This window comes from Trichogramma pretiosum, unplaced genomic scaffold, assembly GCF_000599845.2.
Source record: "Trichogramma pretiosum strain Unisexual culture from Peru unplaced genomic scaffold, Tpre_2.0 scaffold47, whole genome shotgun sequence".
In the NCBI taxonomy this organism is placed as follows: Eukaryota; Metazoa; Arthropoda; class Insecta; order Hymenoptera; family Trichogrammatidae; genus Trichogramma; species Trichogramma pretiosum.
In genome coordinates this window covers 1,077,629-1,099,804 of record NW_019640859.1, presented here as the reverse complement: position 1 = coordinate 1,099,804, position 22,176 = coordinate 1,077,629, and the positions used below count along the sequence as shown (strand labels likewise).

General features: G+C 36.3%; 2 protein-coding genes across 3 annotated transcripts; one reads left to right on the top strand and one right to left on the bottom strand.

Annotated features, from left to right (window-relative positions):
- Positions 1-13,021: 13,021 nt before the first annotated feature.
- LOC106654415 lies at positions 13,022-14,329 on the bottom strand. 2 transcript variants are annotated; one of them, XM_014374263.2, is made up of 3 exons: positions 14,232-14,329; positions 13,531-14,122; positions 13,022-13,439 (listed from the first exon to the last, which is right to left on the bottom strand). In XM_014374263.2, exons 2-3 carry the CDS (start codon positions 13,911-13,913, stop codon positions 13,289-13,291), a joined length of 534 nt encoding a protein of 177 aa, XP_014229749.1. In that variant the 5' UTR covers positions 13,914-14,122; positions 14,232-14,329; the 3' UTR covers positions 13,022-13,288. The 2 variants fall into 2 exon arrangements, with proteins under 2 accessions (XP_014229749.1, XP_014229750.1); XM_014374264.2 differs by lacking the exon at positions 14,232-14,329 and having other exon boundaries at positions 13,531-14,138.
- Positions 14,330-14,732: 403 nt separating this feature from the next.
- LOC111694679 lies at positions 14,733-17,319 on the top strand. Its single transcript, XM_023463641.1, has 7 exons — positions 14,733-14,790; positions 15,492-15,504; positions 15,765-16,027; positions 16,197-16,399; positions 16,483-16,681; positions 16,765-16,874; positions 16,949-17,319. Exons 1-7 carry the CDS (start codon positions 14,733-14,735, stop codon positions 17,297-17,299), a joined length of 1,197 nt encoding a protein of 398 aa, XP_023319409.1. The 3' UTR covers positions 17,300-17,319.
- Positions 17,320-22,176: the final 4,857 nt, after the last annotated feature.

Below are 22,176 nucleotides of genomic sequence, written 5' to 3'. Positions count from 1 at the left end.
ATATGTACCGAGTGTGGTTATCCAGCTCAAAATCGTGCTTTGACTTATACAAATATTTTGACTGTGCCACTTGTAGATTTACACATGAAGTTACTCGCCATCTTGTGGTGAATGGTCGAAGTAGTATAATTTTAAGTGGTTAAAAACTGTTCTTAATTTTTTCATACGATTGAATTATCATTTTGAGGGGTTCCAAAATGCTCCTTACATTTTTGGCATAATTGGAACAAAAAAAGTTTTCAAACCCATACTTCCCCATACTTCCCCATATTTCAAATGGACAGTTTTTGGTCATTGACCATTATTAATGTTTAGTATTTCTGCCGGAGAAATGATATATTCATTATATTTCAATGAAAAGCTTTTATGATATTAAAAGTTTAAATACTTACATCCATTACTGCGTACAGTGTCATTACTCTTAAAATTAACATTTGTGATTAAAAAATTGTGATTATTAGTAAGCGTGTAAAATGCCAAAAATTTCAATGGCAATTTCAGTCTCAAATTTTTATAGATTTTTCATAGAATTACTCGTATACTCGCAAAGGCATATTAATTATGGTACGCACATTTCCTGTTGTTTTGAAACGCAAACAGCTAGAAATCACGCACTATGCATTATTGCTTATGTAGATGTCAAAAATATCAGCGATTTCGGTTGCCTCGCAGTACGGCTGCTCGCTGAGCGGAGGCTTTTGATATTGAAAAGGCAAAAGCGTATAACCCCAACAGCAACGACGACTGTACGGCAGAGAGGCTAATTTATCCTCTAGCACATTGTGTCCCTTTTATCTTTTTTTTTCTTCTTTTTATTGTTGTGCGCTCTTCTCATGGCTCGTGTAATTTTTCTTCTTCTTTTTTTTTTTTTAATAACCTAATGGTTTGTTCTCTGCGTTACAGCCTATAATGGTACGTTTGTTCGGTCGCACTCCCCTAACCCGAACTGCCGAATGATGGAAATTATAGACGGGACATTTTCCTCTTACTTGTGCACATGCGAATGACTAGCTAACTTTTGCCCGTGTACGTGTACTTTTTTTTTTTTTTTTGAAAGACTATGACAATGGTAAAAAATATGGGAATCAGGAAAAAATATAAGAAACCGAATGCGCGACTCAAATTATAAAACGACTCTGTGCCGTGGTACCCATTTCGAGATTTAGGGCAGACACCAAACAGAACGTGTGAAAAGAGTACATTTTTTCCCTTTTCTTTTTTTAATGTTAATTGACCCTTATTGGGAGTATGATTAATCAAATTGGAAAATATATAATCGATAAGTACGGAATTCAAGAAAGATCAATTATAACAAAAAAGGCAAAATAAAAAAAATTCGAAAGGAACCGGCCAATGGATAAAAAAGAGTGTGGGATAACTTATAATGCAGAGTGGAAAACTGTTAATAATTCAGTCGCTTTTCCCACTTTACGATCGGCCGTTTTTAATTTTCTCTCGTGTATATATAGAGCGAGAGCGTAGAAAGGAGGATGGGGTCGAGTTGGTACGAGTGTAGGCAGCAAGAGGGAATGCAAATTGTTACAGGAAAAGTTATGCACGCCCTGAAATTAATGCCTCTTCGAGTATATTAACAGACACACGTTTCGGAGCAGTTTGGAGTCGCCGTGCGCCCTTACATATAACGCAATGTGTAATATATAATCGAACTCGTTGAAGCTGACCGATATATAACGCAGTTGCCGATTTTGCAGGGAACGTGTAAAAGAAATTCCACGAAATCATCACGAAAAAATGAAGTCGATGGCTGGCTTTGCAAGCTACGTACTGATTGTGATTTGTCTTCTCGTATCGGAGCATGGAACGAACTCTCAGAGTCAACATCGTCTTCGCAGCTATCAACGAGGACGTGCCCACGTGAGTCTATATGAGAAAAAAATCTTCGAGTTTTTCCCTATTATGTACGCGCGTATCGCTCAAAATCTCCAATTGCACGTGGCGTTTCTGTCTCTCGTATTTGATTATTTCGGAATTGAGATCGTCTCTGCTACTGCTCTGCTGCTCACGGCAAGATCGTACCTTCATTTTTATCCTCTCACTCTCTCGTCGCGTATAAATATCCGCCTTTTCATAGAAGCTCTATCTTTCTCCTCATAGCTGTAGCAGCAGCCACCACGAGAGTTCCTTACATACGCACATAAAGCGCGGTGCAAATGACAAAATGACAAAGGAGCTCTCTCTAGCGTCGCGGTCGCCCGCGGGGACCCAAGCGATATTATACCGTTTCCGTTTTCGAAACTATGCGAATACGTCCCTCACTCACTCACTCACTTCTGAGAGAGCGAGCGAGAGAGGCTGCGCGTTCGGGTAACACAAACGCCGCTAGCCGCCCGCGCGCTTCTTTGGAGAGATTATTATAGGCCGTCGTACCGAAAGCTCGTCTTTCGCGCGCGAAAGCTCGCAGCAGCAACAGCAGTCGAAACGACTTGCCGAAAACCGCACACGGGCGCGCGCCCCATCTCGTCGTATATATTGCGGCTCGGTCTCTCTCTCTCTCTCTCTCTCTCTCTCTCTCTCTTTATCTTCCTCTCATCTCGCGACGTGTCCGTTATACGTCAACGTTAAAGCACGCGGCGAGTGCGTACACAAAGACTTGCCTCCTGCCTTGATTGATTGCAACACCTCGGTATTTCGGCACTTTTCGAGCCTGCTGCAATTGTACGAGCGAGTGAGCTTTGTTACGCGCGATTTTCAACAGTCTGAAGCTCGCACGTGAGTCCAGATCTTTTTTAAATGGCAAAATGCTATGAAAATTCATGAAATTAAAATCAAACGTAGCGCGAGCTTTAATATTCTTGTCTGAATATATGTTTCATGAGGAGGCAAGATGCGTATACTAGCTCACAGTCGTCTCCTGGAAAAAGAAACATTTTGCCGCCTATAGCCGCAGTAAAGAAAGCGAGTTTTTGCGTGTACGTTATCAAAATTGCGAGAGTCGTAGGAAACTTGTGGAGGGTCAAGCTTGCCTCTCTACTCTATAGCCTGCAGTGCGTAGTAGCAAAGAACTCGGGTGGCAAATGTCGCGTGTAATTGGGTAGAAACGGGGTAGGCGCGCACCCGCGTGCCTCTTAATTCTCGCGCATCTGTCATCGTGCAGCGCTACTACAGCGCAATCCGAGGGACAGATATATACATAGTATAAATATAAGAGACGAAGAAAGCGCAGCCGTCAGGAATGAGATGCAGATTGCTCGAGGCCACTTCTACTCTCTCTCACGCTCTACTCTTTCTCTCTATTTTGCTCGACGCGCGGGCGGAGAGTGAATTTTTAATAACACCGAGCTGCCTGTCTTACCCTCTCTTGCCTGCTGCTGCTGCTAGTATGTATCCTATCCTATATATACACGCACACCCACCCACAGACACACGCATATTACACGCATATAAAGGCCGCATCGTGCGCTCAGGAGTCATTGTCTTGAAGGGGGGGGGGGGGNGGGGGGGGGGGGGGGGGGGGGCACGAGCGCTCGCTCAGCTCGGCTCGGCAACTCCAGCTCTCACGCAAAGCGCAACATAAAACGAAGCTGCGTGCGCGCACCACCGCAACCATGCCGCACGCACGCACACGTTCGTATACATACATAGACCGAGCACATCTATATGTATACCGAGGCAAAAGCCATTGTTGTAACTGGAAAATGAATGGATGGCCTGAACGTACGGGCATGATGAGCAGAGGGTATATGTACGCGAGCGAGCGAGCGCAAAGTCGACTTGTGCCAAGGGTAATTTTCAAGGGGCAAAAGTGCACTCGAGACGTGAAATTCCAGCGAGTATTATGTATAGATATGGTGTAGTAGCTAGAGCCGGGCGGGCGACGACAACACTTTTGTTGGCATTTTTTGGATTTCTTTTATTCTTTTTTTTTTTTTTTTNTTTTTTTTTTTTTTTTTTTTTTTTTTTTCGAGTCCTGTTACCCCAAATGCGCGCACTGTGACTCTCGCTATCTGCCGCTATTACTTGCGGCTTTCCACAGTCCTTATCCTGTGGCTTCCCGTTTCTGTTGTTGTTGTTTTTTTTTTTCTTTTGCTTCGCTCGAGTTTTTCGAGAGCATGTCGAGTTAATTACTGTAAATGCCCACCCGTATACACAGGCCCCGTAACATACCAGACGCGCGCGCAGCCAGAGAAAAGATTGCATTCATATCTATAATATACGAGCTCTAGAGCTGTGGTACACGCGCTAGTGGTTAGATCCTGTGCGTTTTTTCACGATGAAGGTAATTGCGTCGTTTTGCGCGTACAACCGTTCCTTTTTACATGATCGTTTCTCTGTTATAGAGAACGAGAAACGATTGCCAAAAATCATTGGACGCTTTCGTGGGCCGTGTGCTGAAAGCTCGAAAAAGTTTGGACTGGATCGACGAGGAGGCGGTGAGAATGCGCCACGACTTCGAGTAGGATATAAGCACTCGATATGCATTGATCGTAAAAAAGTTTGTGATTTGGAACTTTTATTTATTGACATTTCCAACGTATGCACAGAGAAGATTTGCAAAAGAAAGTTGACGCGATGCTTCGACATGATTCGAGTATGATTTCGTACGTTTCCGGAGGTAAGCGACCATTGGGAACTGCAAAGAGCCAACAAAAAATGGTGAACGAAGATCAGGGGGAGCCCAAGAGCGAATCTACGAATGAACTAGCCAAGACAATAGTTCATAATGTCTTGAAAAAAGTAGTACTTTAATTAAAAAATGTTAAACTTTTTTCTTATATCTTATTTCAAGTTGATTACTCTCCATGACGATAGATTCAAGCGCAACAGAATGCATCAAACAAGTCGAACGATTCGGAAAAAGATGACGTTTTGAGTGTTGATAAAAATCGTCAAGTATTCAACACTAAAGATGTAAATTACAATAAATGCTTCGTAAATTAATTGAATGCAATCACGATGATCAGTGAGTAAAATTTATTAACAGGTGAAATTTCAACTCGTTTCGATGATCGATGAACAAGATGAGACCATCCCAGAAATATACGAAAGAGAAGTTTGCCGCACTCTTCCAGACAGTTTACAAAATTTCTTAATGTGGCTGGTCGATTCGAAGGTACTTTTTGTATTAGTTAACGGTTTGTTTTAATTTTTATGAATTGTTATATTGATTGAAATAGAATCCATATGAAATGGGCGATCGTGGGATGAATGAAAAGCTCAAAATCAAAAATAATAAGTCACCCGACGCCGATGCTGATCGAAATGCATGGGAGCAAAAAGTTGAGCTTTTGAAAGAGCTGCTCGATGCGTATAATAATTTAACTAAAAATAATAAGGATCAAATCCAATCGATCCACAATTATTTGGTAGAATACTTTTGATAACCTTCACATTTTGAACGAGCTTATATTTAATAGTAATAATTTTACAGACAACCAGATTAGACTTTATTCGAGCGTACTTGAAAACAATCGCATCTACTCCTTGAAGCTTCTGGGCAACGCTGAATTTACAGATAAAAACTTGAATTTGTATAAATAAAGGTAAAAACTAGAATGAAAAAAAAGAGGAGAAATTCGGTGAAAAGCGAGCGTCTTTGCAAGGCGAGAAAAGCTGCCCCTCTATACACAGGAAGAACAAAGAAAGAGTCTCTCTTTCTCTCGTGCTTACGGGACAGAATACACGTATACGTACATACAAACAAGCGACGGTAATATTATTACTTATTCGGGCAGGCGTGTTAGGCGCCGGCCAAAGTTATTTAGATATTCCGGTGTGTGCAGCTGGTACCTCGATCCTGCGCCGTCGAGGCAGCGGCGACTGTATATATACACGCGGTATACGTGCGTATATACCGCTGCGATCCGTTTTTGCGCATTAATATCAAGGCTGGATGTAATATACACTCGAGTAGTGCCGCTGTATAAACTGTCTTACGTGTACGATATACTTTGCGCGTTTGTGTGCGTGTGAATGTATATTTTTACACCGAGTCTCGTGCGTATTATATATATGCCGAGTGAGAGGGTTCGCAGAGCAACAACGGCAGCAGCCGAACCGATGGATGGGGATGACCACTTAGTGTGTCGTACGATATACATACATACGACAAGGCAAAGAAGAGCTTACGAAGTTACGTTAATGGCAGGGTTAAAGCACTTGACACGCCGTTCTCTAAAAACGTAGCGGGCTATTGTGTGCGCGTCTACGTGTACGTCGAATTTTTTTTTACCCAGCTTTTTTCCATCTTTTCTCAATCGCGACCTGGATGATGGGAATACGATTCTTACTTTGATTAAGATGTATCAAAAAGATTTGCACTGCTCCTCAAAATCTTGACGACCTATGCGAAGATCGATTTAAGAGATAAATGTAAGAATTAATCCTAAAAGTGTTTCCGTTTAAACTGAGGCTTAGCTTGAATATTATTAACATTAAATAGTACTAATGAGCTTTTGATATATAAAAATAGAAAATATATATACTTCCTATGCGATACCTAATGATGAGAAACAATGTATAGAAGTACAACTAATTTCTCTGACAATAGATTTAATTATAACTTTTTTATATTGTAATCTGTCTGAGCAACCTATTAAATATATTTTCCAAATACTTTCACTGCATCCTCTGGCTGCATTGTAGAGAGCTATTGCTTCTACTGTTTCTGCAGTTCAACTTTGCCTCTACGTTAAAAGGTTACGTCCTTCGTTTTAATAATTTAAGTGGCAATTTTGAAAAGTAAGGACAGCACACTAGTAATGTAGCTGCACATAACTGTTATGCACAAATAGGAGCTTATTTGAAAGTATAAACAATTATTACGACATGAGTTTTTACGGTATTCGATTGCCCACTTCGCTAGACAATTGATGGCTCTTTAATGATGATTTTTGGCTACAAATTTTATTTCCACTTCTCAAATGAGTTTATTCATTTTATATTATTTACTCCCTTGGTTAGTTTATTCAATTGTAAAGTTTTTTAACCGGCAATCCAAGGGGGACCCACAGACAAGTTAAAACTCAAGTCAACACAAATCAAAAACACCACAGTATTCACACGATTTGTGAACTACCGCAGAATGATTCGAAAAATTAGTTGGCCAAAAAATATCAACCATCATGCAAGATGATTGTTTCGTTGGTGAATCACATCTATTATTAAAAGCGCGTCGAGTTTTTTTGAGTCGTTACGGATATAAAATCGAAACGAAGAAGAGGCAGAAGCTCAGTGCCGGTTTGGCCGTCGAGCTATACAGCACGTAATATTTTAAAATAACGATGTCGACACTCGTGACGCTGTGCGCGATCTTCGCGGCCCTAAACGGCATCGTCTTGCTCGGCTCAGTTTCCCCAGCGAGCGCCTATCGGAGTATATCGTTCGGACGCAATGTCGGTCAAAATTACCTGGCGTTCAGTGAAAGCATCATCGAAAATACCACCCTGTATTATCTCGTATGCGACAAGCCATGGAATCAGACGCAGAAACCATGTGTCGCGCATCGAGTGCAGGCGGACTTCTCGGGAGCCTTTCCAAAGGAGGACGAGTGCAACGTCACACTGCGCTCTGAGGGCGGTGGCAACATCATACCGTTTTTCACGAAAATTGACTCTCTGGGCAAGGATCGAGCGATCGTGCGATGGTTCGAAAACCCGTTTGGGAGAAATGATCCTGTTCGCATTAGATTCAGTATCGTCGATTTTTCTAATTGTCAAGTCAAAACGACTAAAGTTTCGGAAGATCTCGATCTTCTGCAGGATGGACGTGGAGGGTTTGAATTTAAGGATATTGATGGATTTAAATTTCACAACCAAGAACAGTTCTTCTATTGCTCTAGCTATCTCAAAGGAGAAGATGACTTTGAAGTTATTACATTAAATAAAAGAAATTATATAAGAGCTTATAGAGTATTGATCGATTCCGAAGGAGTAGTTTCGAAGCTTGATATGAACAAAAGTGGTTGGCTACTCTCTTACTCGAATGATTTTATTGACGGCCCATATTGGTATCCATTATCAAAGAACAATGGCTATTTGCTTATCCAACGTTTTGAAGCATCAAGATGGGATCAATTGTGGCCTGGTAACATATCGACGATAGTAAATATTCTCCAGCCAAATGGTAATCGATTAAGAAAAATTTCTTAATTCTCGTAAATTACTTTGACACTTATTAAACATTTTTTTCGCTTCTAGGTCAAAGGCAAAATTTAGCTCATTTCGAAAATATCGATATGATAGTCGGTCCTTTAGTCTCCTTCGCCAACGGATTGATCGGTATATGCCTTGAACTAATTAACTATAAAAAAATGCAGTGCGCACAGTTTGAACTCGGCGACAAAGATATCAACTGGTTTTCAACCAACATCGTTCGAGGGGATCGGGATCATTTGTCAACACGAGCCATCTACAATTTGCCGAGAGGCGAAGGATTTCTGACTTACGTCAACATCAAAAAAGTATCATACAGTTATTTCCGAAGCGAGTGGGGCAAGTACCTTATAAAAATTGGTCTGGATGGAAAGCTCAAGGAATTTCTGGATCCCGATATGGGATGCTACATTGAGGGGGAAATGAGTTTCACTAACATTTTCGAAGACGATCAGGGCAATTATTGCCTGAGCATCGTCTGCGTGAAACCCTCTTTCAATGGTGGAGGTACTGGTGGAGGTTATGGTGCAGGATATGGGTACTTAGAATGGAGTGAAAATCAAACCGTCGATTCGAGTTTTATAAAATTGCACTCAAGGTGCTTCAAACCGGAAGAATTTAAAAATGTTTCGGAATACAAGATTAAATTCGACGAACATTATTCGTTATATGAACCGTAAATCGAAATAAATCCCTTCTCCTAGAATTAACTTGTTATTAGTTATTTTAGTGTTAAATTCAGAAAAACATTTTCAATTCGTACATATGTTTTATACCATTACATTTTTTTGTTACTCAGCTTACTTGACCGCATCTCGAAATAAATAAAAAAACGTTTCCAAACATATTAAAAAAGATCTTCCTCCTAAAAAATATGATTGTTCCTATCTTTATCTATAAAAAAGCTAGAACAAAAAAACGGAAAATTTTCATTTTGAAGATGTAGCTTTAAACATTATGCTAACTCATGGTTTTTAGTCTAATGAGAACTTAATGGCTCTTATTTTACAATTCATTCTAAAAAACTATTTCAACCCAGAAAAAAAACACAAAAAATCTTTAAAATTTCGAAAAATATTTTTTCTTCTGGATAAAAATTAAAAATAAAATACAAATGATTAAACAAAAAAATCCGAAAAATTGAAACTGAATATTTTTTATTTTCAAGATATAACTTTGAAAAGATCAACGGATCCCTATGTTTAACTGTTATGCTTTTATAGAAAAAAATTACTTTTTAATTAAGTTCTTTTTAATTTCAAAAAAATGTCGTGACTTCCATTTACTTTACAAATGTATGTAACATTTGTGAAGAAAATGATTCCACCTGGTTCAAAAATTTTTTTTCGAACCGATCACAGAACTTCATTATGAAGTACACAGTTATGGTTTTTTACATTTATCCTTAAACCAGAATTATCATAATATTTATGTATTTACAATAGCTCAATGTGACTACACAAATTTTCTCATTAGATACATCGTTACGGCCTTAGGTGGGTGTGGAAAGAAGAAAATGAAAAAACCAATGGTGTATATAATAAGCCCAGGATTCATCGTCCGTCGCGATAAACTACAAACAGAGATCTAGGATATATATAAGCTCAGTCCGCTGCTCATCGTCCAAGATCTCTTTCTCACTCTCTTTCTCTGCTCTCGCGACCTTGTATGCGCTTGTTGCTGTTTGTAACAACGACGACTGCAGTGCATCAGCAACGCAGCACTAGTAGTAGTAGTAAGCGACGACATGTCGATAGCAGACGGCGTGCGATATACACGTACCGATAACACTATTGCACGACCAAAGACCTGTATTGCTGCTGCTCGAGCCTACAAGCCCCCCCCCCCCCCCCCCCNCCCCCCCCCCGCTTGACGTCGTCGTCATTGCCCTTTCAACCCTTACACACGAGCATCGCGATCATCGATTTCTCCTATATATAGGTATCATGTACGAACTGGCACATAATGCTGAGAATCGGCTTCTCTTGTCCACGTATTCACCGTAAACTGCTGTACACCGCTTACAGACGTATAGATATATGTATAATATACACGCGTGCAGCGTGTATAAGCGTAGCCAACGGACATTCAATTGCACAATACGTATTACGCGAATGTGCAGTGCCCCTATAATCCGCGCTGATATCATCTCGGCTCGACCAAGTTCTGCTGACTTTTTTTTTACGTTTTCTTTCATTTTTCTTCACATTTTTTGACCGCGGCACCGACTCGATTTCTGCAGTGTACCGTATCGGCTTGCCATATTGCATCGCCATTATATATTTTTAACTCTGTAGGTGGAATTTGTAGAAAAATAATCTCTCCGCTGTATTGGTCCTCGTGCCGTGCACAGTATTGCGATCTGTTACAATGCGAATATAATTGCGCGAAATTCCGAAATAATATTGGAGAGATTTGAAAATAAGATAATGAGCTATATGGAGTCGACCAGCGACGTATCGTTCGATAATTTTTTTTAACGAATTACGAAAATTCGACCCATGGAAAACTCTATAGTTTCAACTCAAGTGTATTCGCAAAGAATATTCGCAAAGAACGACTAAGTCGCTAACCAAACGCGGTACCACCCCGTTAAATGAATTCTTAATGCGCGGGGGGCAATGAGATAAAAAAAAAGTCGACCGACTTTCTTATTCTGGCGAATTGTGTCCGTTTGGTCGTTTTATCGGATGGTTTTTGTCCGCGTTACTATTTCATCAAGCCGATCGACAAATAACTCTGCCGCTTCTTTTTACCTCATCCTCAGCTGCTCAACTTGCTCATGAACAAACTGTATCGGCGTTGACTTATCTTTTTATGATTATGAAAAAGCAATTTTCACATCAACTTGATTAATTTTTTTTATTTATCATTTTTAACTATCGGAAAAGCGATTTATTTCCAATTTAAGTAAAATTTTATGCATTGCTTGAACAAACTAACAAAAAACGACTTACCTCAAAATTTTTATAAATATTTTCCTCGCGCATTTGGTGAAAATCTGTAACAAACACTTAAAGAAATGTTAGTTTTCAAAATTATATACATTTTACTAGTCAAATAGTGACTATGTTAATCATTTAATCCGAGTATATTTCACTCGAAAAATAAATAAAATTATACGTCAAATTTTTATGCGGACAAAAAGTAGCCAAACCAAACAGGGAAAAAATAAATCTACGGTGCTAAATCGTCGATAAAGAAAACCCTCATCCCTTTTGGAGAGAAAAAAAATAGTTTTTCTCATACTCAACGACTGACGAACACGTTGAGCTCTCCTGGCTCTGCAGCACTCAACGGTTTCTTACGTTTCACGTTCTCATTTCTACGTGCGTACGTATAAAAGAGAGAGAGAGAGAGAGAGAGAGAGAGAGAGAGAGAAGATCCGTTGGCCGGATCGCCTAAGTGTATTAGACTTTTCCTCGTTCACGTGTGAGCTTTAGCCCTGCGCGGCATGGATAAAGCGCAGAAAAAGGACAGAGAAAGAGAGAAAAGGAGAAAGTGAAAGAAAACGATCGCAATTTGCGCGTGGATCCGATCTTGGCCTGCGACTACTACTACTAGTACTACTACTACTACTATTCCCCGCGTGTGTGCAAGGAAAAAAGACGTTGAACTCGTGGTGTAGGTGGCAGTGAGTCGTCAACGCGAGTCGTCGATGGGCCGACCACCATATCGGCGTACCAACTACTGCTGCTGCCGCAGTCCTCGTCGTCGTGCCCTGCTAATGGCACCCTCGGGGTATAGCCCCGCGCACATGTAAACGCGCCTGTGTATACTCCTAGGATATATACCTACCCTCATATTTATTATTTAGCAAAATGGTAGAGCGAGAGAGAGAGAAAGTGAGAAGGGGTATGAGCTGTATACGCAAGATGCACAAGAACGTATTTGCGAGTGTGCGCGGGTGCTCAAGGATTTATCCACGAGCGTCATGAATCGTTTTTGTCGTTTTTCTCTCTTTCTTTGACTTGCTAACTCACTTTTATGGTTCTGCTCCGTTTCTATACAGGCGTGAGAAATGAAGAATACGGCAAAAGCATAGTACTAGGAGCAAGATGCATTAATTTACAGGCAATTGAAAATTATTTGTCGTTGAAGAACCTACCGTGCGTGAGTGGAAACTATATTTATAGGAATACTTTTTTCAATGACCAAGATCTGTCAAACGCTTCATCGTGCACGAAGCAAAAGAAAATTTATAAGGAATTATATCAGTTGCGTACAATTTTTAAAATAATTAAGAAGAGAGTTCCCTAATATTCGTAAAATAAAAGTGATTAACTTTTATAGAAAATGGATGGATAAAAATCAACCCGAGCACGTTCCACTTTTCCCCCAAGCGTATTCTTCGAATCTCGAAGGATTAATAAATCACTTTTAACAATATAAAAGAAATCTCACACAAGTAAAACATATATTTTCATTATAAGAAATAACAAATAAGACTATTGATCGTCCAACCTGAAATATGGTGAGGCAATTTTATCTGATATCTACTGAAAAATATTTTGAAAAAAAACGAATTAACTCAAAGAACAATGTTTATACAGTTTAAAGCAGAAAAAGTGCAATATAAAAAAAGAAAATGCTGTCTGGGAACATTCTTTTTTTGCGTTGGTTTTACCATACCCTCGAACAGAAATGAAAACAGGCGTAAGTACGAAAATCCAACGTAGCAAATCCATTAGCGAAAAAATATTTTGGCATCTGAGGCCATGCATGCTTGACCGAGAACAGCTGCGATACATTATTGATACTACGTTTATTCCGATTTGACGAATCACCATTCGTATAATATAAAACTAATGGTCCGCGAATTTGCGGTTCTGCTGCTGCTATAACAGAACGAAAAAATTAAAGCACGTATGTCAATATAAATAAAAAGAACAATATAATCAGAGAGTGGCTATTTAAAACATAATTTTTGATTTTTATTAGATATGTGAAATTTAACTAGTCAAATAAATTCAAAACATAATTTTTTTTGTCGCAAAAATTAATTCAGTAATTCGTACTGAGCAAAAGCATTTTTTAATAAAAGCAGTCAATTTTTTCGGATTCTATATTGAATGTTTTCTACACGAGAATGAGAAGATGAAAACAACTGCTAGTGACATCTATCTCTCCATACAAGAAACCTGATGTTTTCTTTGATGATCAACTGTGTGCTATCCTCAGAAATCATTTTTACCGACAATTGGTATTGTGGAGAATTCAAATTTATCTTTTCTTTTCTTGTACTTTATTTTGATGAATATGTCAGCGTGTACGAAATTGATGGTCCCCGACGAAATCTGAACGGTGGGTGGCCGTAAATTAAGAGAACTGTAAAATTTGAAAAATCGAGGAGCAAATTTCATATTAATAATTGAAAACATCATGCGACGGTTGAAGAAAATTTGAAATGTATACGTACTTATCACTTTTTCTTGCGCTCATAGAGCGGGTTTGAATGATATTTATACATTCATTTTTCTTGGCTTTAAATTTTTTTTTCTTTATCTGACCGGGATTTCTCTTATAAATTTTCGATTCACTTTTGACAAGTGCTCTATTCACCTCCAAGTCTTCATACAGTGAACTGGAATTACTCAAAGAAATGAAATCGCTTTTGGGTGTTTCCTCTGATTTATTAAGCGCTTCATTCATCTTTAAGTCTTCATTCAGCAATTTGGAATCGATGCCATCTTTCTCATATTGATCCTCCAAGTCATTTGATTCTTTAAACTCCTCTAAGTCTTCATACAGCGTTCTGGATACGTCCAGATCAAGGAAATCCTCACTTACAGAACGATTCATCTCACACAATTCGAAAATATTTGTAACGTATTTCCCGAAAACTTCGAGTCTACTGACGACGAGCTAACTAAGTTGTTATGATTAAGTCCGTTGATTTCGAGCGCTAGAACTAAGTGTTTATATTTGATCGTTCGATTAAGTATAGCAGAAGACATCAAAGATCGGAAAGGTTAGCTGCCAATAGGCGATTTTCTTCAATTTGGCTCTTTCTATAATAAAGTAATAATCAATGTTTAAAATAGTATGTTAATAGTTTATAAATCGTATAAGCGCAAAGTTAAAAGAGAGTATCGATTCGATGATCAAAATAATCCATACATGTAAACCTGTATGTTATTTTTGCAAAAAAGCAGACGAATCCTTTTAGGTTAAATTCTAATATGGTCATTTCACATGTACACTGAAACGGCGAACGAGTGAGCCGCACACAGCGTCGTGAATACGACACTCAAACTGCCGTGGCGCTGCTAACTAAACGTCATCGTGTGCTAGATACTCGATGGTCGAGTAACCGTCCCGCGCCACACGTGTGATTCTCCCGCTTTAAAGACAAAGCACGACACACACTTTTGCAAGAGTTTTAAAGACTCTGAAGTATCGTGCAAAAACATACGATTGTATCGTGAGTTGCATTTCTGCAAATCTTTATCGCACTGCTGTTATTATTGTTGCTATATACGTGTATATATACGTGTATACATAATCATCGTGTATAATTATTAAGTTTATTCAGTGCCGCGTGCGTTATTTATAAATCTAACCAACAACTTCGATCTGAATTGGTGATTGTTTCAAAATACTCCTGTATTAGTCTCCAGCATGGATTCTTTTGAAAAAGAATATCCAGATTTGGCAGATGTTTGCAAACACTTTTGGGGTAAGTAAGCATAAATATAGGACTAAACTTCTTACATCTATAGCCTTTATTTTTTTCATTTTAATCTTTCTTAGATTGCGGAATAGAGTCAGAGCAATTTTACACAGTTGAAATTTCAAATATTGAGTCACTTTTAAAGCCTTTCTCAATAAGTAAAAAAAATTCATTTATCTCATCTTATTTTTTTGAGAAAAATTTACATTTGGATAGAAATAGTGAATCCTCTTCAAATACTAACAATAATATTATAAATAATAAGAGACCACATTCACCAGAAGATACTATTGTAGCAGAAATTGATAATCCCTGTAAGCGATCAAATTTAGAAACACCAGTGGAAGGTTTTAATTTTTTTTTCCATCTCTATAGATTATTTTTAATTTTTGTTGTTGATCTGATTAAAGTATGTATTACAGAACCATTTACTTTTAAAAAAAATGAAATTTATTATTTAATTGAGGGCAGTGACCAAGGGAATTTTATTTTGAGAAAATATGAAAAATTTGGAAAAGTCGACTTTTCTAAAGTTATTCCCATTGTTATATACAGATACATTAATAAAGACCCTCTGTTTTATATGTAAGTCACTCCAGGCATTATATATTTAAATGTTGTCACTAACGTAAAGAAAATAAACTTATTTTAAAGTTTATATTAAATGTTTAATATTTATTAGCAGTATTTTTCTTAATACTTGACAGGATTTCAAGTCAAGTATGTAAAACCAAGGGATGCTTTGCCAAATCAACAACTTTGAAATTTACTCTTCAACTACTTTATGTTAAAAATAGACCTTTTCTTACTAATTGTAGATTAAGAGTTTCATTTCTATGTGTACTCTCTATTATTTAACTGTGATTTTTATGCTTTAATTCTATGTAAATTATAATGTATGTGTAGAAAACTTTTGTAGTGATTTGAACTTACAAATTTGTTCATGTTTAATAAAATAGTTTTAATGTAATCAATTGCAGAATAACTACTCCTGTTTTCGTGTGGTTGCGTGATCAACTGGCTGAAGTTTTCCCAACCACTGAAAAAGATTTGTGGTACATAGAACACGCCAAAAGCACCAGCACCACCTTGGAAGTATCTGAGGGAGGAAAATTGTATTGGTCCTATAAAGAAGTTAGAAGAAAGTATCGAAAAGTAGGAATTATCGTCGACGACGACGACGACATTGAAGAAAATGCCACTGATAAAGCAGCTTCAATAAGTACAGAGTCTGCCAAAAAACGTAAGTTTTAAAAATTGGTCATGTACTTCAAATTGTTACATGAATATTTTGTATCTTTAGTTTGCTAATATACATGCATTTATTTTTATCTAATTTTTATCTAATATTTTCAAACACGCATAAAAATGACAATGTATAATAAATTAATATTTTATTATGTATTTTACAGAGCTTTTTGCTTCATTTTACGACTGCTTGATTGATGCCGATCGAGAAAAGTATAACGACGTTATAGTTTCAGCAAGGTGGACAGACACTTTCAAGCAGAGGATCGATTTGTTGTGTAAAAAAGAAGGAAAAAATTTCCTATTAACACCGACACTTTATGTTCATTCGTTTAAATGCCTTCTAGATCACTCGTCAATATCATTGGTAATCTACCACTTTATAAAATATAGATCTTTGAATTGTTTACAAATATTATAATTATTATTATGTTACATGGTCTCTTGCAGTTGGTATCTGATTTTGAGACTATAATTAACGAATTTTATATTTCTACTAAAATAACTACCGAGTTTTATGCAAGAAGTGAAACTTTTTTTGAAACTCAATGGCCAATCATCGCTGAAAAATTTATGGCAATTGTGAAAGTTGCCTCTGGCCAAAACATAAAAAATTTCAAGAAAAAGCACCAACCTTTAATAGATGCAGGTAATTAATTTATTTCATGTAAATATTTGATAATCGATGTCAGTGCATCTTTATAATTATATCTGTTTGCTTCATTTGTACAGGTAAACATGACAATCTATTGGCTCTTTTCGCTTTGCCATGGTACTTGAACAACACTCACGAAGGGATCACTAGAAAGCAAGCTGCAGATGCTTTTTTTCTACATCTTAAGGTAAGCTTCTCTACCCATACTTTATTCTAATTTTCTTCATTCTTATTTTTAATTACACAAATACTTTTTTACAGGATGATTCAAATTTAGCTGTAGATAGGGAGAATCACGAAAAAACTCTAGAAAAACTTTCTATTAGGATACCTTTGTATGTAATTTTATGTGGAACGATTGAATCAATTTCAAAATCTTATCTTGTATTTAATGGAACTATTATAAGTTATTCTAATCCGTTCAAAGCTATTTTAACTTGCATTAAGTGTCAAGCAGCTCTGCGTTCATGGCCCATTGCCTGTGAGCCAATTCATGCTTTTTTTCAATTTATTATCTATAAGATACCGATGAATAAGAGCTTATTTTTTGTCTATAAGACTCATGCTGTGACAAAAAACTTAATTGAAAAATTGCAAATAAATAAGAAATAAGGTTTTTTTTCAAATGTTAATTAATTTTTAAATTAAACATCACATCCTTTTGAAACATATGTACAGATATAATAATACAGATTTGTATTTTATCAGATGTAAATTTCATTTTTAAGTAAAAATCACGTATTTGTTAAATACAATACAAAAATAATACAAATTTGTATTCTATTGTTATTATTTATAGCCCTATCTTTGAATCTTTATTATCATGGATCTTTTTTTCTTAATCAAAGAACTTTTAATTTTTATTTTAAATATTTATGCAGATTCTAACTTGCCTAGATCGGTTGTTGATACCGTGATTGATTTTTTTGATAAATTTAATCAAAATCATTTCATACCATCTCTTCGAGCAGATATTTTAGAAGCATTAGAAAATGAACAATTGTCAGAGAGAACTAAAATGAAGTTAAATTCCGTTTTTGACGATTATAAAACGTTGTTTGTTCCACTTAATACAGAGGATAATAGATTCAATTTATTACGTAAAATCAATTATCGTAATCCGCAGGTTCCTGAGATAGGAAATGTATTAGAAAAAAAATCGGAAGGGAATCACACTTATGTTAGTTTCGACCCAGTATTTGCTCTTGTGATGCCTTTAAAGATCACTTTAAAACATTTTCTGGAAATTCCAAATGTTTTTAATTCCATAATGGAATATAGATCCAAATTACTTGAGGAAAATAATCCCCTTATTATAAAAAATATTATTCAAGCTGATTTATTCAGGCAAAAATATATCCCAAAACATTGTCAAGATATTGTGATTCCATATTTCATTTATTTTGATGAATGTGAATGCGGAAATGCACTGGGCAGCTGTGCAGGTAAAAATAAAATGTCAGCGGTCTACTCTCAAATAGCGTGTCTACCTCCTAGTATTGCTTCTCGTCTATGTGCGATTTTTCTTAGCTTATTAATGCATTCTAAACAGCAGAAAAAGCTTTCGAACAGGGAGACCTTCCATAAATTGGTCGATGAGGCTAATGACCTCAGGCAAAATGGAGTGAAAATCTGTGTTGATTCTAAATCGTTCGTAGTTAAATTTGAATTGCTATTGGTGTTAGGTGATAATTTAGGCTTGAATGATATTTTTGGTTTTACGAAATCATTCACAACCGATTTTTACTGCAGAATTTGTAAACTCACTAATGAAGAAGCTAGCCTCGCAACTATTGAAGTAAAATCAAAAATTCGAAAACGTGATGATTATGATTTAGACGCTAAAATAAAAAATGTCAATGAATCCGGAATAAGAGAAGCTTGTATTTTCCACGAAATTCAAAACTTTCACATCACGGAAAATACAAGCATAGACATTTTGCACGATTTCTTGGAGGGCGTGTGCTCTTATGATATACATCAAATTTTAAAAGTTTTTATCTTCGATAAAAAAATTTTTAAATTGAACGACCTCAATGAACAAATAGAATGTTTTGAATATAAACACACTGGTTGTAACAAACCACCACCAATAAAAGAGAATCATCTAAAACAACGGTTCAATTTAAAAATGTCCGCTTCCGAAATTTCATGCCTCACACGATACTTACCTTTATTTATTGGACATTTCGTGGAAGAGGAAGATGAGCATTGGCAATTATTTATTTTACTTCGCCGAATTTTTGATATTTTAGCATGCCATTTTGTTCGACGAGATAATGAAAGTTATTTGCAATCATTGATCGAAGAACATCATGAGCTTTACATTAAATTATTCGGTCCTTTAAAGCCCAAACATCATTTTTTAATACACTATCCTCGATTATTGACACTATTAGGACCATGTGTCAATTACTCGACCATGCGTTTCGAGTCACGTCATCGACCGATCAAATCCGTAGTAACTTCTACAAGCTGCAAAAAAAATCTGTTGTACACAATTGGAGTAAAAGAGCAATTGCGTCTGTGCCAAATCATAAATAATCAGATTTTTATAGAAAATGAATCAGATAGAGAAGATTGCTTCAATATGCTAAAAATTGAGTTAGAAGGCATTAACTATGAAGTAGGAATGTTTTTACCAATTAATATACAACAGCATAATAAATTATTTGGTAAAATCATAAATATCGTAAGAATCAATAAAAAATGTTATTTTACTATGGAAACTTACGAGGAAAAAGATTTTGATTCGCACTACTATGCGTACGTGGTGCGGAGAGTGAACGAAGATCTGTCAATTTTTTCCAAGAAAATATGTTCCGAAACTACCGGAATATTATTTAAAAAATACTGCGGTGAAAAGTATGAAAAATTACTATGTTTCCCATCTGCTATTTAAATTAATTTTTCTATGTATGACTAAATGTAAGATTTCGAAATAAAGATCTAAAATTCTACAGTAAGATTGAAAAAAGGGGTTTGTTTATTTACAACTAAAATTTATGCATAAATACATATTTATGTAATATTAATATTCATAATGTATTAGCCGATGAACTACATATAAATACTTAAACAATATGCGTCTAACATAATAAATTTTAAGTATTTAAAAGAGCAAACTCAAGGCTCTCCGGTAATATCGCATCCTCCTTGTATACACCGTTTGGTACTCGATTCATCGTGTGTACAGCACACGACGCAACGAGGGAACAGTCCCGCCACCAGTCCGAGTGACCTATACTCGAATTATGACGAGACAACACTCGATATCGATGTTCCGAAACTCGAGAGTGCTCGAGTATCTGCGCGCTGATCGTCGCGTGACTAGTGCTCGTTCGCCGTTTCAGTGTATAAAACGAATTCGCACAAATTTTCATAAAAAAGTGAACTTGCAGCAGAAAAAAATATAATCCAAAAATAAATTTATCTTTTCGTATTTTCATATTTATAATAATGAAAATTAAAATAGTTTTCGTAATTATAAATACTTTTTCAGAGTGAAGCTGGAACTTGATAATATAGTATGACAGTATAGTGATACAGTACGAAAAAAATACTTCATTTCGAAGGACATGGTTACCTACATCCCTACCATGAACTGGAACTACAAAAAACACATTATAGGAGTCGGTCATGTGGTAAGATTTGCTATTAGTACAATAATATTTATTCTTTTTTCACTTCTAATACTATAATATATCTTTTCAGATGACTCAGAATCGTGATTTTCTAAAAAATCAAGAAACATTAGATGAGGAAATCATATGCGAATTCGAAAGCAAAGAAGTAAAACCTGAATTGTATAATATATTAAAATCCGATGAATATAATGAATCTTCGGACACATTTGAACAAAAAAGCACTTTTATTCATAACATCGATTCAGTCTAAAAACAAATGCAGTCGTATGAGCGTAATTTATGGGAAAGGTCATTTGTGGATAAGAAAACACTTGAAAATCTCATTAATCCGATAAATAATGAACTACATCGGTACCAATGTGATATGTGTAAAAAATCATTTTGGCAAAAGTAACATTTTGAAGTTCACAACGGTACGATGCACGAGCAACTGACAACCTTCAATTGTGTTAAATGTCCAAAGATATATATGCAAAAGTTTTATATGAAACAGCACATCAATAAAAATCACAATCGACTTAAACTCTTCAAGTGTGATTTATGTGAAATATCATTTTGGTACAAAAATCATTTTGAACTTCACAACGATACGATGCACTATCAGTTAAAGTCGTATAAGTGTGATAGATGTCCGAAAAAATTTAAACAAAAGTATTCCATGAAGATGCATATGAATAAAGTGCATAATAAACCGAAGCCCTTTCATTGTGCTAACTGTCCAAGAGCATTTGTACGAAAGTGTTCCATGGAACACCATGCCAATAAAACACACAATCGACCTTAACCGTTCAGGTGTGGTTCATGTGACACGGCATTTAGATGTGAGAAATCGCTCAAAAAGCACATCGAGTGTGTGTATAAAAAATTAAAGCCGTATAAATGTAATTTATGTGAAAAAGCGTTTGCAGAAAATAAGAGGCTTCAACGTCACATTGATACGTTAAATAATAATCTAAAATCGTATAAGAGCAATTTATGTAAAAAGACATTTGGATATAAAAAGACACTCAAAAATCACACTAATTGGGCGCATACACAATTGAAGTCATACAGGTGCGATTTATGTGAAAAAACCTTAACGCGGAAGAATCTTTTGACAGTTCATAACGATTACGTCCATAATCAACTGAAACCATAGAAGTGCAATTTGTGTGAAAAGACATTTGGATATAAAATGGAGCTCAAAAATCACATTGATTGGATGCATAAACAACTGAAGCCCTATTAGTGCGATTTATGCCGGAAAGCATTTGGAGAGAATGGTAATCTCGCACGTCACATTAATTCGGTGCATCAAAAAATTAAGCCATATAATTGTGATTTATGTAGTAATTCTTTTGGAAAAAAGGCTCATTAAACAGTTCACAGATATACGGTGCACAATCAACGGAATGAGTGTGATCGATGACTGGAAAAATGTATGCAAAAGTATTTTATGAAGTAGCATATCAATAAACGTTGCAACCAACTCAAGTCATTCAAGTCTGATTTAAAGTATAATTACGAATGGATGTAGATACAAATTTGAACTTTTAAAAGTCAAATTTCATTGATGCATAATTAGTTCAAGTTTCATCAATGAATTTACGCTCAAAATCATTGGAGAAAATGATTATTAAATCATCATCGTTAAAAGCTATCATCATTATTAAAAGCTTTAATAATGCGGTAAAATCTGAAATCATTTGAACGTAAATATCGTGTCATCAGTGATGTGATACACAACCAACAGAATAAGTGCAATTTATATAAAAAAATGTTCACAGTTAAGTTTGCGGATACCGACCCGCCGACCATAAAGATTAAAGCCGTGATTGATGCCTAAAATATTTGAATGAAAGG

Bases quoted from the DNA above. Each gene is read 5' to 3' on its own strand.
- LOC106654415 (XM_014374263.2), bottom strand. From the start codon at position 13,913: ATGAATCGTTCTGTAAGTGAGGATTTCCTTGATCTGGACGTATCCAGA. The intron at 13,440-13,530 runs GTACGTATACAT...CAAATTTTACAG, and splicing joins AGCGCAAGAAAAAGTGATAA to TTCTCTTAATTTACGGCCAC.
- LOC111694679 (XM_023463641.1), top strand. From the start codon at position 14,733: ATGGATTCTTTTGAAAAAGAATATCCAGATTTGGCAGATGTTTGCAAA. The intron at 16,028-16,196 runs GTAAGTTTTAAA...TGTATTTTACAG, and splicing joins TACAGAGTCTGCCAAAAAAC to AGCTTTTTGCTTCATTTTAC. The intron at 16,875-16,948 runs GTAAGCTTCTCT...ACTTTTTTACAG, and splicing joins CTTTTTTTCTACATCTTAAG to GATGATTCAAATTTAGCTGT.